Raw genomic sequence first — 15,175 nt, forward strand, 5'->3', positions numbered from 1 at the left:
GCTCCGCCTCCCGGGTTTACACCATTCTCCTGCCTCAGCCTCCCGAGTAGCTGGGACTACAGGTGCCTGCCACCTCGCCTGGCTAGTTTTTTTGTATTTTTTAGTAGAGACGGGGTTTCATCGTGTTAGCCAGGATGGTCTCGATCTCCTGACCTCGTGATCCGCCTGTCTCGGCCTCCCAAAGTGAACAATAATTTTTAAAATTTCTATCTGTTATTTTCAAGTACACCTTGAGTATTCCCTATCTGAAATGCTTGGGACCAAAAATGTTTCAGATTTCGGATTTGTTTTTGAATTCTGTAATATTTGCATATACATAATGAGATATCTTAGGGATGGGACCCAAGTCTAAACACAAAATTCATTTATGTTTCATATACATCTCCCACACATAGCTTGAAGGTAATTTTATATAATATTTTTAATAACTTTATGCAACCTATCACATGAGGTCAGGTGTGGAATTTTCCACTTGTGGCATCATATCGGCACCCAAAAAGTTTCAGATTTTGGAGCATTATGGATTTGAAATTTTTGGATTAGGGATGCTAAACCTGTAAGAAAGATAGTTTTACTTTCAAATTCGGGCTCTTTAGAGCTTTATTTTCAAAACATGGGTATGTATCAGAAACATAATGGTAGCCAGTTAAAAATGATATGATTTTGGTATCTTCTGAGGAGTTCAGGTCTTGGGTAGGGCTAGAAATAAGTGCTTCATGTGATTTTGATATAACATTTGAGAATCATTTCTTTAGTGGAACTAAAACAGTTCCACTGTTGTGTAGACAATAAGTAATGGTTTGTATTAGTTATTTATATTTATCACTTCCTACTATGATGGACTAGCTTGGATCACATCAACCCCTAAACTAAGAACAATTTAAAAGGCGGGATTTTAAATATCAAATTGAAAGTGCTAAATAAGTATTAATACAGACGGGACTCAAATGAACAAGATCTTAGAGTGTGACATTCTTCTAGGCTTTTCACTTTGAGGCATTTAAGTAGTGCCAAACTGAGCACATAAAAAGCCTAACAGAAAGAGACTGAAAAGGTGAGCAGGACTTTTAGCAGTTTCATGAGGCCGGAGAGACAAAACTTGGAGTCCATGGCCTGCCAAGAAGGAATGGCATTGGAAAAGCACTCTAAACCAGTGGTTTTCAAAGTATGGTTTCTAGGCCAGCAGCATTGATGGGGAACCTGTTAAAAAATGTATATTCCTGGGCCCATAAATCTTGGGAATAGGGCTCAGAATCAGGTGGGTGGTTTTTTTTGTTTTTTGTTTTTTGTTTTTTTTTGAGACAGGGTCTTGCTCTGTTGCCCAGGCTAGAGTGCAATGGTGTGATCTCAGTTCACTGCAACCACCACCTCCCGGGTTCAAGTGATCCTCCCATTTCAGCCTCTTGAGTAGCTGGGACTACAGGTGCATAACACCAATCCCAGTTAATTTCTTTGCAAAGGCAGGGTTTTGCCATGTTGCCCAGGCTGGTCTCCATCCAACTCCTGGACTCAAGCAATCCACACCTCAAACTCACAAAGTGCTGGGATTACAGGTGAGAGCCACCACATCCAGCCCCAGAATCTGTAATTTAATAAGTCCTTCAAGTGAATCAGATGCATGCTGATTTTGAGAACTACTTCCCATGGCTTTCAGTTGTAACCTCTGAAGGGCCTTAACCTAGGAATATGAGCAAACAAAAACTAGACCAGATCACTTGAAAACTGGGCTTGTGCTTCAAAGTCAGTTCATTCCCAGATTAAATGAAGGTGGTCTATGCCTGCTTTGTCAGAAGCAAAAGTAAATCTTCCCAAATTACTCCTAGAACGTTCTCATATGCAACACCCCACATATGATTAAAAAATGAACAGGCATATCAAGACAAAGAACTAAGCGTCCAAACTAAGATTTTAAAAAACAGATAAGCAGAACTCACAAATTTTTAAGATATTGAAATTTTCAAGTACATACATTAAATAACTTTGCATGCTATATTTATAAAGACAACGTTAAGATAGAGAATTTTAGGAGAGAAACGGAATCAAAACAGAGTTAAAAGAAAATATACTTTTGAAAATATAAGTTTTATATTATAGATTGGCTGAAATCGTAGATGGTTTTAACAACAGAATAGACAGCAGATAAAATTGTTGAATTGTAAGACAGGTTATCAAAAAATGGACTGAAATATAAGAAAAAAAGAATATACAGCATAAGAGACATATTGGACAGAATAAAAAGGTATAATATACTTGTAATTGGAGTTTCCAGAAGGAGAGGAAAAAATAGTGGGGCAATAGTAATATTTGAAGAAATAATTGCTGGTAAATTTTCAAAGTGATGAAAGATACCAAAACATAGATAGATTCAAGCAGCTCAGTGAACCCCAAACCTCAGGATAAATTAAACTACACCTAGGCTCATTATAGTACAACTGCTAAAAATCAAAGACAAAGAAAAGTATCCTAAAATCTGGAAAAGAACACATAACCTTCAAAGGAGCAAAAATAAGACTAATAGCTGACTTCACAACAGAAATGACCAAATACTATGAAGTGACATCTTCAAAACACGGAAAGAAATAATTGTCAACCTAGCAACAGAGCAAAAATATCCCTCAAAGATTGAAAAAGATGTTATGATACCAAGAAAATCTGAAAGAATCTGTTGCCAGGAGATACTCACTAACAGTAAAACTAAAGGAGAGTCTTGAAGAGAAGAAACAACTCCACGGAGAAATCCAGGAAAGGAGAAAGAGCAACGGAAAGCCAAATATGTGGTCAAATCTAAATTAATAGACTGTATAAAACAATAATAGTAATGTCTTATGGGACTTAAAAATATATACAATTAAAACATGACCAAAAATAGCACAAAGGATGGGAGAATGGGTAAATGGAGTTAAAATGTTCTTGGTTCCTTTCATTGTTCTGAAAGTGGCAAAAGTTCTCATTTATATTACAGTTTTAATTCAAGGGTGCATATTGTAATCTCTATAGGAACTAATAAAGAAAAATGAAAATAAACTATAACTGACATATTAAGACAGAGAAAAGAATGGAATAATAATCCCAAAGGAGGCAATTATGAAAATAAGAAAATAGGAAAAACAGTAAGATACTAGGTTTGGACCCAAATATGTCAATAATCACATTAAGTGCAAATGGACTGGATAATCCAATTAAGAGACAAATATTTTAAGACTGGAAAAACATAAAAACTATTGCTTATAAAAATATATCTGTACTACAAGAATTTTAAAAGGCTGAAAATCAAAAGACAGAAACAAACTTCTCATCAAAAGGAAGCTAATAGAACTATACAAATATAGGCAAATTAGATTTTAAGGCAATAAGTATTACTAGAGATAAAAAGGGAATTTCAAGATGATAAAATGGTTCATTTATCAATAAAATATAACAATTCTAGTTGTATGTATATATAATAAGACAATCTCAAATACAGTGAATTAAAAACAATAAATCTAAAAGGAGAAAAAGATAAATCCACAATTGTAACTCTACGAGTAATTCACAGTACACACAGACATAAAATCCATGAGGATATAAAAGATTTCAGGAACCAGTTTTGACTTAATTGATATAGAACATTACATCCTTTAACCATCGAATACACTTTGGTTTCAAGTGACACATGGAACATTTATCAAAATTCAGCCAGATATTAGGCTAAAAGTCAGTATCAAATTTCAAAGGATTGAATTATTTAAAAGACCTTCCTGTAGTCTCTGAAACATTTGTGTTAAATGATTTAAACATTCTCCCAATAACCTTTTTACCTTTCTTTTTTTTTCTCTAGTTTAAAATTATCCCAAACTACAGATCTGTGCTCTGAATTAAATGCAGTTAAGCTTTTTCCTATACACCAGGCCCCACATCAACCAACCAAATAAACAAACAAAAAACTCCAGACTCACCTTCCGCTTCAGAGGGTACCATCTCAATTGTTTATTCTGTTTGTTATCCCAGTCCCATGTTTCCAAATCAAGTTCCACCTCCCCTAGGAAACTATTGCGCTTAAATGTATCCCGATGCCAAACGGACAGGTTCAGCTTCTGTGTCTTTAAGATTTGTTTTTCAATTTTATACTGAAGTTCAAAGAAGAAAATTAAATGATGAATAACATTACTTGATGCCAAGGTTATGACATACAGATGGAGAAAATTCATCTGTATGTATCAAATTTTCTTATCTGTTAGGTTTCAAGTCCCAAAAATATTGCAAAGTCATCTTATTCTAAGTGTCTTGTTTCAAAGAGGTAAAAATCCATCTTTCATAAAAGCTGATTTGCTTCCCCACTCTCAAAAAGCAAGCCAAGACTCAAATATCATAGTTGGTAATAGTTCTCTAACAATAAAAGCCAATTTTTCAATTTTTGCTGAATATTTTTAGACTAGATGTAATACAAAATTCAGTCTAAAACACAAATCAAGTTTAACACAATTCTCTGTTTCCTACTGAAGAACAAGGTATTTTTTTAAATAGTCTTTTTAGAGCAGTTTTTGGTTTACAGCAAAACTGAGAACAGTATGCCATGTATGCCGCCACATACACACACCTCCCCCACTATCAACGTCCCACACAGACAAAGTATTTAAAAAAAAATAAACAAACTTGTCTTTTCCGGCTTCATATGGCCAAGTAGAAAAGATCTGGCATCCTAACAGTTTTTCATCTCAAATGTAGTCAATCTTTAATTATATATAATCATGGAAAGGACAATAGTACTTCTAATCTAAAAATAATTTCCATTTGGCTTCATGATGTACTACTTGAATGTCCATTGTGGTTGTAGCAGGTCTGTCTTTCTCTGAGCTTAACATTTAAATTATCTGGCTTTTCCTGAGTATAGGGTTGAGGTAGTTGACCCAGAAATAGCTAGGGTACTAGGGTATATCATAGTCAAACTGTAATTAAAAACTTGCTACAAAAATTCCACAGGTGGTTAATTCAGACCATGGATGACTGAGTGTTGATTTAACTGCTTATTTTTCCAGAGGATGATCAAATACTTGGACAGAGTTTTCAGAAAGAGGGAATGAATAACACCTATTTTTAGCTTTAAATGATCTGTTAGTCATGACTAAGGCAGCATGATGTAGTTTTGGGGGAGAAAAAGAATATGAGCCAAGTATACTTTCTATTCATCTGTCCATTTATCTTTCCAGTAAACATTTTTTGAATACCTATCCCAGATTAAGGATCAAGATTTATTAAATGCTTAATGTGTGCTGATCTTTCACACAAATTAACTAATTTACTGTTCTCAACTGCTAAGGTAGGTAGGTAAGTACTATTATTATCTTCCTTTTGCAAATCTGAAAACTAGCATTATCCCCACTTGGCAGATCCGAGGTGCCCAAAGACACACAGTTTACAAAAAAACACTGAGTTGGTCCCTACCCTCATGGAACTTACAATTTAGTGGCAAGGAAGACAATTAAACCACTAGTTAAACTGCTGTTAACATATCCTGCTATAAAGCAAGATTATCGGGGCAGCAGACAGCAGGAGAACTTAGGGGTTAAGTATAGCTCCTCATAAAGAGGTATTTAAGACAGTGGAGGAGGTAGTTAGGGAAATAATGTGTGGAAGAATATTCCAGCCTGAAAGAACAGAAATTCACAGAATTGTGAGAAAATGTACTTCCTTAAAATAATAGAAAAGAATTCAGGGTGACTGGAACAAAGACTATGAGAGAGGAAAGTTGAGGCTGGAGTTCAGGTTGTGAACAGACTGGTGTGCATGTTAAGAAAGATTGCTTTGACCCTAAGGGTTATAGAAAGCAGAAAAATTGCATAATCAGAATTGTGCTTTTAGAAGATCACTCTGGTTGCAATGCTCAACTTTATCAGCTGTGGTGTTTTTTTTTTTGTTGTTTTGTTGTTTTGCTTTTTTTGAGACAGAGTTTCACTCTAGTTTTCACTCTAGTCACCCATGCTGGAGTGCAGTGGCATGATCTCAGCTCACTGCAACCTCCGCCTCCCCGGTTCAAGCCATTCTACCTCAGCTTCCCGAGTAGCTGGGATTATAGGTGCCTGCCACCATGCCGGCTCATTTTTGTATTTTCAGTAGAGACAGGGTTTCACCATTTTGGTCAGACTGATCTTGAACTCCTGACCTGACCCCAAAGTTGCTGGGATTACAGGCATGAACCAACATGCCCAGCCAAGCTGTGTGATTTTAAATAAGTTACTTCATTTCTCCAAGTTTCATTTGCCTCATCTGTGAGATGCAGACACCAATACCAGCCGGCCAGTGTATGTGTGGGCAGTGAATGAAATAATGTATACAACATTCATGGTGTTTTGTCTCAAACAAAACAGTCTCAGAACATTTGTATTCCTTTCCTTCTCCTCTCTTGGTGACTGACTTTATCCTGTAGAGCTACTACCCAAGAAGATATGGTAAATAGGTCACCATCTGGGATTTTCCTATTGAGAGAGTTCATAGATACCCGCAGTATTTCGTTATACACAGGATTCAAGGTTTTCTTCACTACGAGTGTTTTCTTCTTGCCCATTTTGCCTTTGTCTGGTAACAAATAGGCCTTTACATATCTAAAAAGGAGAATTGAACAGACAAGAAAGTCAGAGAAAATAAAAGTGATGTTTCCACGTCTAGTTTTTTAAATACATTGAAAACTGACCACAGAAATAATTATTTCATGACACTAAGAAAAGCAATGAATAACAAATTTTCCCACCAATACCTTTATACTTAAATGTGTAAAGGGTTTTAATGGAATTGATCATTTAATATTGTTCCGAAGATTTTTAATGGACATTTCCAGAATTCCTTTTTTCCTTTGGCCTTAACTAATATGCAGGGGTGGAAAGGAGCAGAAAACACACTTCTAGGCCGGGCACAGTGGCTCACACCTGTAATCCCAGCACTTTGGGAGGCTGAGGTGAGTGGATCACCTGAGGTCGGGAGTTCAAGACCAGCCTGACCAACATGGAGAAACCCCATGAGCCACGCTGGTCTCAAAAAAAAATCAAAAAACAAAAAACAACACCACACACACACACACACACACACACACACGCAGCTACAAAATTAGGTGGGTGTGGTGGCGCATGCCTGTAGTCCCAGGTACTCAGGAGGCTGAGGCAGGAGAATCGCTTGAACCTGGGAGGCGAAGGTTGTGGTGAGCTGAGATCGTGCCAGGCTGGGCACCAAGAGTGAAACTCCGTCTCAAAAAAAAAAAAAAGAGGAAAACACACTTCCAACATAGAGTTTAAATCTGTTAGTTTGGTTCCCTCTGAGAAAACACTTTGGTGCTGTATTTTTAAGTTTTTGTTACTGTCTTTGAAATACATTCATCTTAGTAAATACCTAGTCAAGTTATCTTCAATATTAAAAAAATAAAGGATGTTGAGCTTAGTTATTATTATAATAAGAATAAGAAAAAAGAATTGGGCTTGTCTCAGCAAAGTAAGAATCAGACTTCATTACTGGTCAATACCTAGTCAAGTTATCTTCAATATTAAAAAAATAAAGGATGTTGAGCTTAGTTATTATTATAATAAGAATAAGAAAAAAGAATTGGGCTTGTCTCAGCAAAGTAAGAATCAGAACCTCATTACTGGTCAGCATGGATAAAAATCTTGTCCCCTATTTGGCCTTCTTTAACACCACCTTGGTGGGGTCTTGAGGCAACTTCTTTTTTTTTTTTTTTTTTTTTTTTTTTTGAGATGGAGTCTTGCTCTGTGGTCCAGGCTGGAGTGCAGTGGCCGAATCTCAGCTCACTGCAAGCTCCGCCTCCCGGGTTCACGCCATTCTCCGGCCTCAGCCTCCCGAGTAGCTGGGACTACAGGCGCTGCCACCTCGCCCGGCTATTTTTTGTATTTTTTAGTAGAGACGGGGTTTCACCGTGTTAGCCAGGATGGTCTCGATCTCCTGACCTCGTGATCCGCCCATCTCGGCCTCCCAAAGTGCTGGGATTACAGGCTTGAGCCACCGCGCCCGGCCAGAATCAGACTTCTGCACAGGGATAAGTGGGGAATACCATTCAGCGTTTGCAAAAAAAAAAAACTGAAGTGCAATCAAACCTGTGATTTAAAAAAATAATTTTAGCAATTTCCCCTAAAGTTCTGTAAGATATAATTTAAATATGAAAATTCTCTCATTCTAGGGTCTTAACTATTTTTATACCACTGAGCATTATGAAGTGTGTCCCATGTGTCCCTAATTTTGTAAAACGTTTGAGAGTGTGACAGAAAGAGACAGGTTCAGGTCCTCATTCCTCATTTTGCTTCTATCTGAATTCACATATATGGGTTACTTGTCTTCTCTGGTGCTTGCGTTCTTATCTGTAAAATGAAGGAACTGAACAAGATGACCCCAAAGGTCCTTTCCAAGTTGAAACATTTTGTGCTTCTCTGTGATTTTTATAATTTAATGCTTGACATATGTTTTATACAATAAAACAGCATTTTCCGCCAACTTTTCAAACATTCCTTTTAACACATACCCTCCCTCCTCTTTGATTATTTCCTTCCAATTCCTATAAAGATTGACAGTTTGAGAACTAAGAGAAGGTAGGTGACTCTAAAATGTACTTACGGGTCTGAACGCTGTTTTTTTACATCCACTGCTGCTAAGTCCTTACACTGGGCCACAAAAACATGCAACTCCTTCAGTGACTCCACATATTCAATTGCAAACTGAATATTTCCTTTAACTTCCAGATTTCCAAAGTCTCCACTATAAACACTCATCACACTGCCACTCACCTGAAAGCATCAGAAATGCATAGTGTTTGTCTCTGTCTTGTTCTTAAACCTAGCACAAGGATCATGGATATAATCCTTACTGGCATTATTTCTTTAGCTTGCTTATAAAAGCAGTTAATTAAATATAGCATAAAGACATATCTATAAAGACAACCTGACATGATATACATGACTAGAGTTTTTTGTTTCATTTTGTTTTTGAGATAGAGTCTTGCTCTGTTGCCCTGGCTGGAGTGCAGTGGCTTCATCTCGGCTCACTGCAACCTCTGCCTCCCAGGTTCAGGGGATTCTCCTGACTCAGCCTCCCAAGCAGCTGGGATTACAGGCGTGTGCCACCATGCCCGGCTAATTTTTGTATTTTTTTTTAGTAGAGACAGGGTTTCACCATGTTGGCCAGGCTGGTCTCAAACTCCTGACCTCAGGTAATTCGCCCGCCTCGGCCTCCCAAAGTGCTGGGATTACAGACGTGAGCCACTGCGCTCAGCCATATCTCCAATTTTCTAGATGACTGAATAAATCAATTTTAGGTTGTAAATTTATGAGGGCAGTTGTAAAAAAAAAAAAAAAAGGTATCCTTCAAAATGACCTTTTTGAAAGGTATTACTAAATTTTATATATTTTTAGTAGAGATGGGGTTTCACCAGGTTAGCCAGGCTGGTCTCGAACTCCTGAGCTCAAGTAATCTGCCCACCTTGGCCTCCCAAAGTGTTGGAATTACAGGCGTGAGCCACAGCGCCCAGCCGACTAATGTTTTTAAAAAATTTTCCCCGTAAGACATAGATGAAAAGTGAAATGCAATGTTATTTAGATGCTGGCTCATTTCAAAGCAGGGTGATTTTATGCTAGGTGGCATTCAAAGGCATCCATTTTCAGGCATGCTTAATATTTAAAATCCGAAAGAAAGAAGATGTGAGAAAACCCAGACACTCTAATCACAGTGACACACTGCTGTATCAAATTTCCAAGGCACTAACAAGGAATTTTACCATGTTAACCATCCACTGAATCTAGGAAAATGCTTACTGAGCCATGCGCTTTTAGAGGTCAGAAAGGGTAGAAAATGGATGATTGATGAAGGGAGTTTAAAACCTTCCCAAAGGCAGATGTTCGATTTTTATCAGCAGAAACTCAATTTAAATAGGTTTTTAAAAAAGGTTTCAGTAACACAAGGCTAGCAAGAATTTAAGCACAACTTTATCATTTGTTTAGCATACTTGGTAAAATATATGTATGTGTATACATATCTGATACTCAGATAAGTGTATGTGGATATATTTACATATATTTTTACATACATACTACATGCACACACAACTTCACCTTATGCAAGAAGTTCTATGTAAAGTCAAATTAGATTCCCTTAAATCAAATCTGAGTAACTACACTTAAGGATCTTTCCTTTTAAAATGCTGCTCAGATGCCTTCTAAAAGGCAAAGAATTACCTCTCATATTCTTTCATGTCAACTGGCATATTGATTCATCAGGATTACTAAAAGAGAGGTACAATTCTATGAAGCATATCTGATACAAGCAGGTTTTACCATAGTTACCCCATGTGTTGCACAGAAAAATTTAGTGGTTCATCTTCTTGGCAATTTAAGTTTATTTGTGAAGTACTTATATCAACAACAAAAAAAAACCCCCAAACATTTATTTATGATGAATATGAACCACTTTAGTCTAAAAAAAAAAAAATAGATGTAGCTAGCCAGAAGCTAAGTATGGATTAGAGAAACTGCTTGTGCCCTGAGAAATACAGGAGGAGGCTGTTTTACAATGAGCATGAGCATGTCAGAGCAAAGTTCAGAGATGCGGAGAGATATTAACATGGAGCCTTTGTTTACATACAGAAGACAAGGACGTCATGCCAGAGGAGCTGCTAAGATTGGTTAAAGAGCTCGGGCTCTTCTTGTGTCTGCTGAGCTGGTAACTGCTTTCTGATGCTGTATCTGTTTCTCTGTCATCACTCTACAAAACAGCATATAATATGCACAATATTTAAATTCAGAATGAGTCAAGATCAGAATCTCTGTTTAGGCAAAGATGATATTTTGGTATCCCACTGACATTTCTGCAAGGTCAAAGGATGCTAGTGCTAATTGCCAGGGTATGGGATTCAGGATGGAGTGGGTGGTCTGCCTGACCTCACCTAAGGAGGAAGGCAGTGCTTAGCTACCAAAACAACAAAGTGATTTTTTTCACCTACAAAGTAGTCTCTCCCAAAGTGCTACAGAAGACAGCACTATTGCGCGCTTTCTTGCCACTCTTTTAATATTATATATTTATTTGCCTGGGGAACTCTATTGGTATATATGAGAAATTAACTTTACCCAGATAATAAAAAGATTTACTGTTAAAAACAAAACATCATATTTAATTCCTCTTGTTATTAGCATAGCCCGTAACTTCTCTAAAAATCAAATCTTTTACTTGAGACACTATTAAACTAGGAAAAAAGAAATGCTAGTCTGATCTGTTTCAACTCAAGGCCATATATATATTTTTTAATTTTTAAAATTTTTAAACTTCCCATTACATATTCCTATGTGTTATTGTGCTTATCTTTTTGTTGCTAGAGGGAAGTATATTAAATTATACATTCTACCCACATTAGATTTTAACACATTTAAAAAAAGGAAGATACAGGTACTTATTTTAAATATGTCCCAGGAAGTATTTACCTGGGAAAAGAAAGAAAAGTTACAGTAACAAATTTTGTTATATTTGAATCTAAAGTTTATTAAATAGTAGCTTTAAAAATTTACGATTCAGAGTGAGCTCCTTTTAGGGTTAGAGAGCTTATGGAACAGTTCAGTGGCACCAGGGGTTAAGGGACACCTTTACGGAGTGGTTAGTTCATGCCAGCATATTCCAGGACCATGCAATTATGCATCAATATAATGGATGCCAATTCTAATGCAGATTAATAAAGGAGTTAAAGAACACCAAAATTAATGCTTTACATGGATAAGAATCCTTTCTCAAGGATTAAAACAATTCATATCTTTTAAATGTCTCTGTTGTCACACTCTCTCCCCACATGCTGAGAGTCATTTCCCTCTATTTTAGCGCCTACCACATTCTACCTAGTATATCAGATCATTAGTGAATTATTGGAAGAACAGGACTCTGCCTTGTTGATCTGGAATGGTGTTTTACACGTAACTGGCACTCAAAAAATGTGACTGATGATAAGTCTCAAAGGGAACAGATGAGCAAGGCCTGATTGCATTTCCACTTTCCTTAATACCCAATTCAACTCATACCCCATGTAAAATGACACAGCTTAATTCTGGCATCTCTGATACACAAACCTAAATGATTTGAACTCTCTTCTGTGTGGAGCTATGAGACAACAGGTTAAAATTGAAGGAAGAACAAAAATTAACCAGGAACTTATATAATTTGCCTCATACACACACATACACACACACATACACACACACACTCTTTTTTTTTTTTAACTAGAGTCTCACTCTATCACCTAGGCTGGAGTGCAGTGGCACGATCTCGGCTCACTACAACCTCTGCCCCCCGGGTTCAAGCAATTCCCCTGCCTTACTCTCTTGAGTAGCTGGGATTATAGACATGAGCTGTGACACTCAGCTAATATTTTGTATTTTTAGCATAGACAGGGTTTTGCTATGTTGGCCAGGCTGGTCTCAAACTCCTGGGCCTCAAGTGATCTGCCCGTCTCAGTCTCCCAAAGTGCCAGGATTACAGGCATGAGCCACCATGCCCGGCCTCATATTATTATATGGTTGAACTGCACGGCATGCCTACTGCTGGCTTCTAGCTAATGAATTACTTTCAAAGAATGAGTGATTCTTTCCAAAGGAAACTGTAACGTGTGCTCTTAACCACAGGCAAGAGCTGAATATTGGCAGATACAGTTCATCAAAGGCCCAAGAATGGACAAAAGGATGCCCAGGCCAGTGACAGAATATAATTTATGTGTTGCCCAGAGCTTTCCTCAACATTCCATCTACTAAGAGAATACTTGATAAGGAAGCCTTTTATTTCACCGTTAGAAATCAGACCAAAACTACGAACAGTAGCAGCTAACATTTGCCAGGTACTCGTTATATGCCAGGCACTGTGCTATGTGTTTTCCCTGCATTATCCTACTGATACCCCACAACCTCATGTGGTAGGTACAAGAAAACCAGACTCAGGGAAGGTACTGAATGTGTCCATGATCACACAGAAAATTAGTATCATAACTAGGACTGGGGATATCTGGCTCCAAAGCTCAGGCTCCTAACTACCTGACTGCAAGAACATGGAATCTTAATTAAGTCAAAGGACCTGAGTTAAAGTCCTAGATCTACTCTTCAGTAGCAATTGGATTTGGGGAAAGTTGTTTAACCTCTCTGGGGCTCTTTCTTCATTTGTAAAATGAAGAAAATAGTCCTTACCACATATAGTTAGTAAGAGTTAGATGAATAGGTACCTGGCACATACTAGGTACTCAATGAATAGTAAATTATAGTCATGCGCTTTCTTAAGACCATATAGTATACAGTATAGTCGTTAACAGCACGCAAGTTGGATCTGTGCTCCAGGCCTGGTTGAACCCCCTTCTAGCTGAGTGAGGTTAATCTCCCTTAGTCTCAGTTTCCTCACCTGTAATGTGTGGGGATAATGATGGTGCCTACCTCTTAGGGTTGTTGAAGGATTAAATGATACATGTAAAGTGCCTGGCACCCAATAAATACTCCTTAAAGCTTGCTGTGTCATTGTTACTTTATTAACAAACACTTTCAAGCCAGTCATACTGCCTAAATTAAGTTTTCACAAATCAAGTCTACTCCAAACTACAGAGGGATAATCAGTTCATATACCTTCCTGGATTTCTTATTTTGTACTTGCTTTGAAACAAAATCACATTCCCAAATCTATGCAATTTGACTTCACTAACCAAAAGGAGTTACTGTTTGAGTCAAATGAGATGCGCCTTTCCCTGTTCCAGGATCAACAACCCTACTTCTATTGACTTGAAAGGCAAGGGTCAGTCCTTCTGACCTCTTTGGTCTCTGCCACAGTGGAATACAAACACATCAACGTTGGCATAGCAATTCCAACCCTCTGTCTCCATTTTTCTGACGGTACAAAAGACAAACTTGCCTCATCTTGGAGAAATGCTGGAACAGACTTGCTCATCCTTTTGAGTTTGTCAGGGTGAGAAAATGGATTATCAGGTGGTGTAGGCACTGTGGAAACTAAACAGCAGCATTTCCATTTCAAAATTATTCTTACAATTGTCAAAAAACATTACACATTAATTGAAAACATACTTTCATTTAAGCTATGAACAAACATGTTTTTGTAAAAAAGTTAAAGGCACAGTAGTTCGCATGCACAGCATGAGATAAGCAACATGCAATTTTTATAAATTATACATAGAGAAAACTAGCAAGGAGTTGAACCAAATACAAAACAAAGTTAATTTTAAAAACACTAGTTTTTATTGAACTGGAGCTGAACTTGAATTAAAATATACTGTCAGTGTGAATTGGTTTAACTTATTTTTTCACATCAGAGCTTCAGACCACAAGGTCTGTATTTGATTGGTTCATCTCCTTGAGAGATATTACTAACACACTGCAGGCTGAAAAACTATTTCATCTGGACATCTTCAATCAAGATTTTTGTACACAACTCAATAATAAAAGTGTTCTGGTTGTTGAGTGTCTTAGAGTAGGTGTGTTTAGTGAGCATGAGGATTACTTTTCTGATAGTGTTTTTCACTCAGAATTATAAAATAAACATTATTTTTTGAAAATATAACTTATTTAGATACCTCGTTGGTTCAGAATTTTCAATATCCCAAGGCCAGGTTAGAATGGTTAAAGTTAGGGTACTCTAAGAATTTAATAAGAAAATGTAGCATATGTCTTCTTTCTGATATAGAAAGTATATGTGTAGAAGGTACAAGAAGAGGATAAATTACAATCCTGATTTGCATATACCTAGTTAGAAAACTATTTTCTTCTTTGTCTAAGAATCACAACATCTAAGCTTTTCTTATGATGAATCATAGTTCTTATAATGATTAAGTTAATATTTTCCAAGGCAGTTAGTGCCTACCACAGAGTAAGCTCTATATAAGTATTTTCTAATCAAATAAATATCATATGATAAAGAATCTTCAATTATATTTTGAATGAAACAAATACATTGACTTCATCATTAAAAGAGATATTAAGAAAATAGATAAAAATCAAATTATATTTCTATACATAACACAAAAGACTCAAATTCATCCTTAAACATCAGTTAAATTCATCTTTAAAGAAATCTAATGAAGGAAAAACTGAAAATTTAGCTACACATACTAAAGATATCCTTGCTCACATAACAATTTTCACCTATCCTTAGGCTCCCATAGATCAATGCACATCAAAATGTATTTATG

General features: G+C 36.8%; 1 protein-coding gene across 50 annotated transcripts in view; it reads right to left on the minus strand.

The window, feature by feature from the left end:
* SYTL2 (synaptotagmin like 2) overlaps window positions 1-15,175 on the minus strand; it is a 161,766-nt gene that overhangs the window by 6,901 nt on the left and 139,690 nt on the right. For 35 of the 50 annotated variants that reach the window (XM_077964145.1, XM_077964140.1, XM_077964125.1 and 32 more), the window contains 5 exons: window positions 13,885-13,979; window positions 10,606-10,725; window positions 8,587-8,756; window positions 6,476-6,578; window positions 3,936-4,106 (listed from right to left, as the gene is read on the minus strand). In XM_077964145.1, the coding sequence (XP_077820271.1) occupies window positions 3,936-4,106; window positions 6,476-6,578; window positions 8,587-8,756; window positions 10,606-10,725; window positions 13,885-13,979 (659 nt within the window). The remainder of the gene's footprint in view (window positions 1-3,935; window positions 4,107-6,475; window positions 6,579-8,586; window positions 8,757-10,605; window positions 10,726-13,884; window positions 13,980-15,175) is intronic. The other 15 variants (XM_015115365.3, XM_077964161.1, XM_077964160.1 and 12 more) reach the window with 2 other exon arrangements.

The sequence above is a fragment of the Macaca mulatta genome, chromosome 14, assembly GCF_049350105.2.
Source record: "Macaca mulatta isolate MMU2019108-1 chromosome 14, T2T-MMU8v2.0, whole genome shotgun sequence".
Lineage (NCBI taxonomy): Eukaryota > Metazoa > Chordata > Mammalia > Primates > Cercopithecidae > Macaca > Macaca mulatta.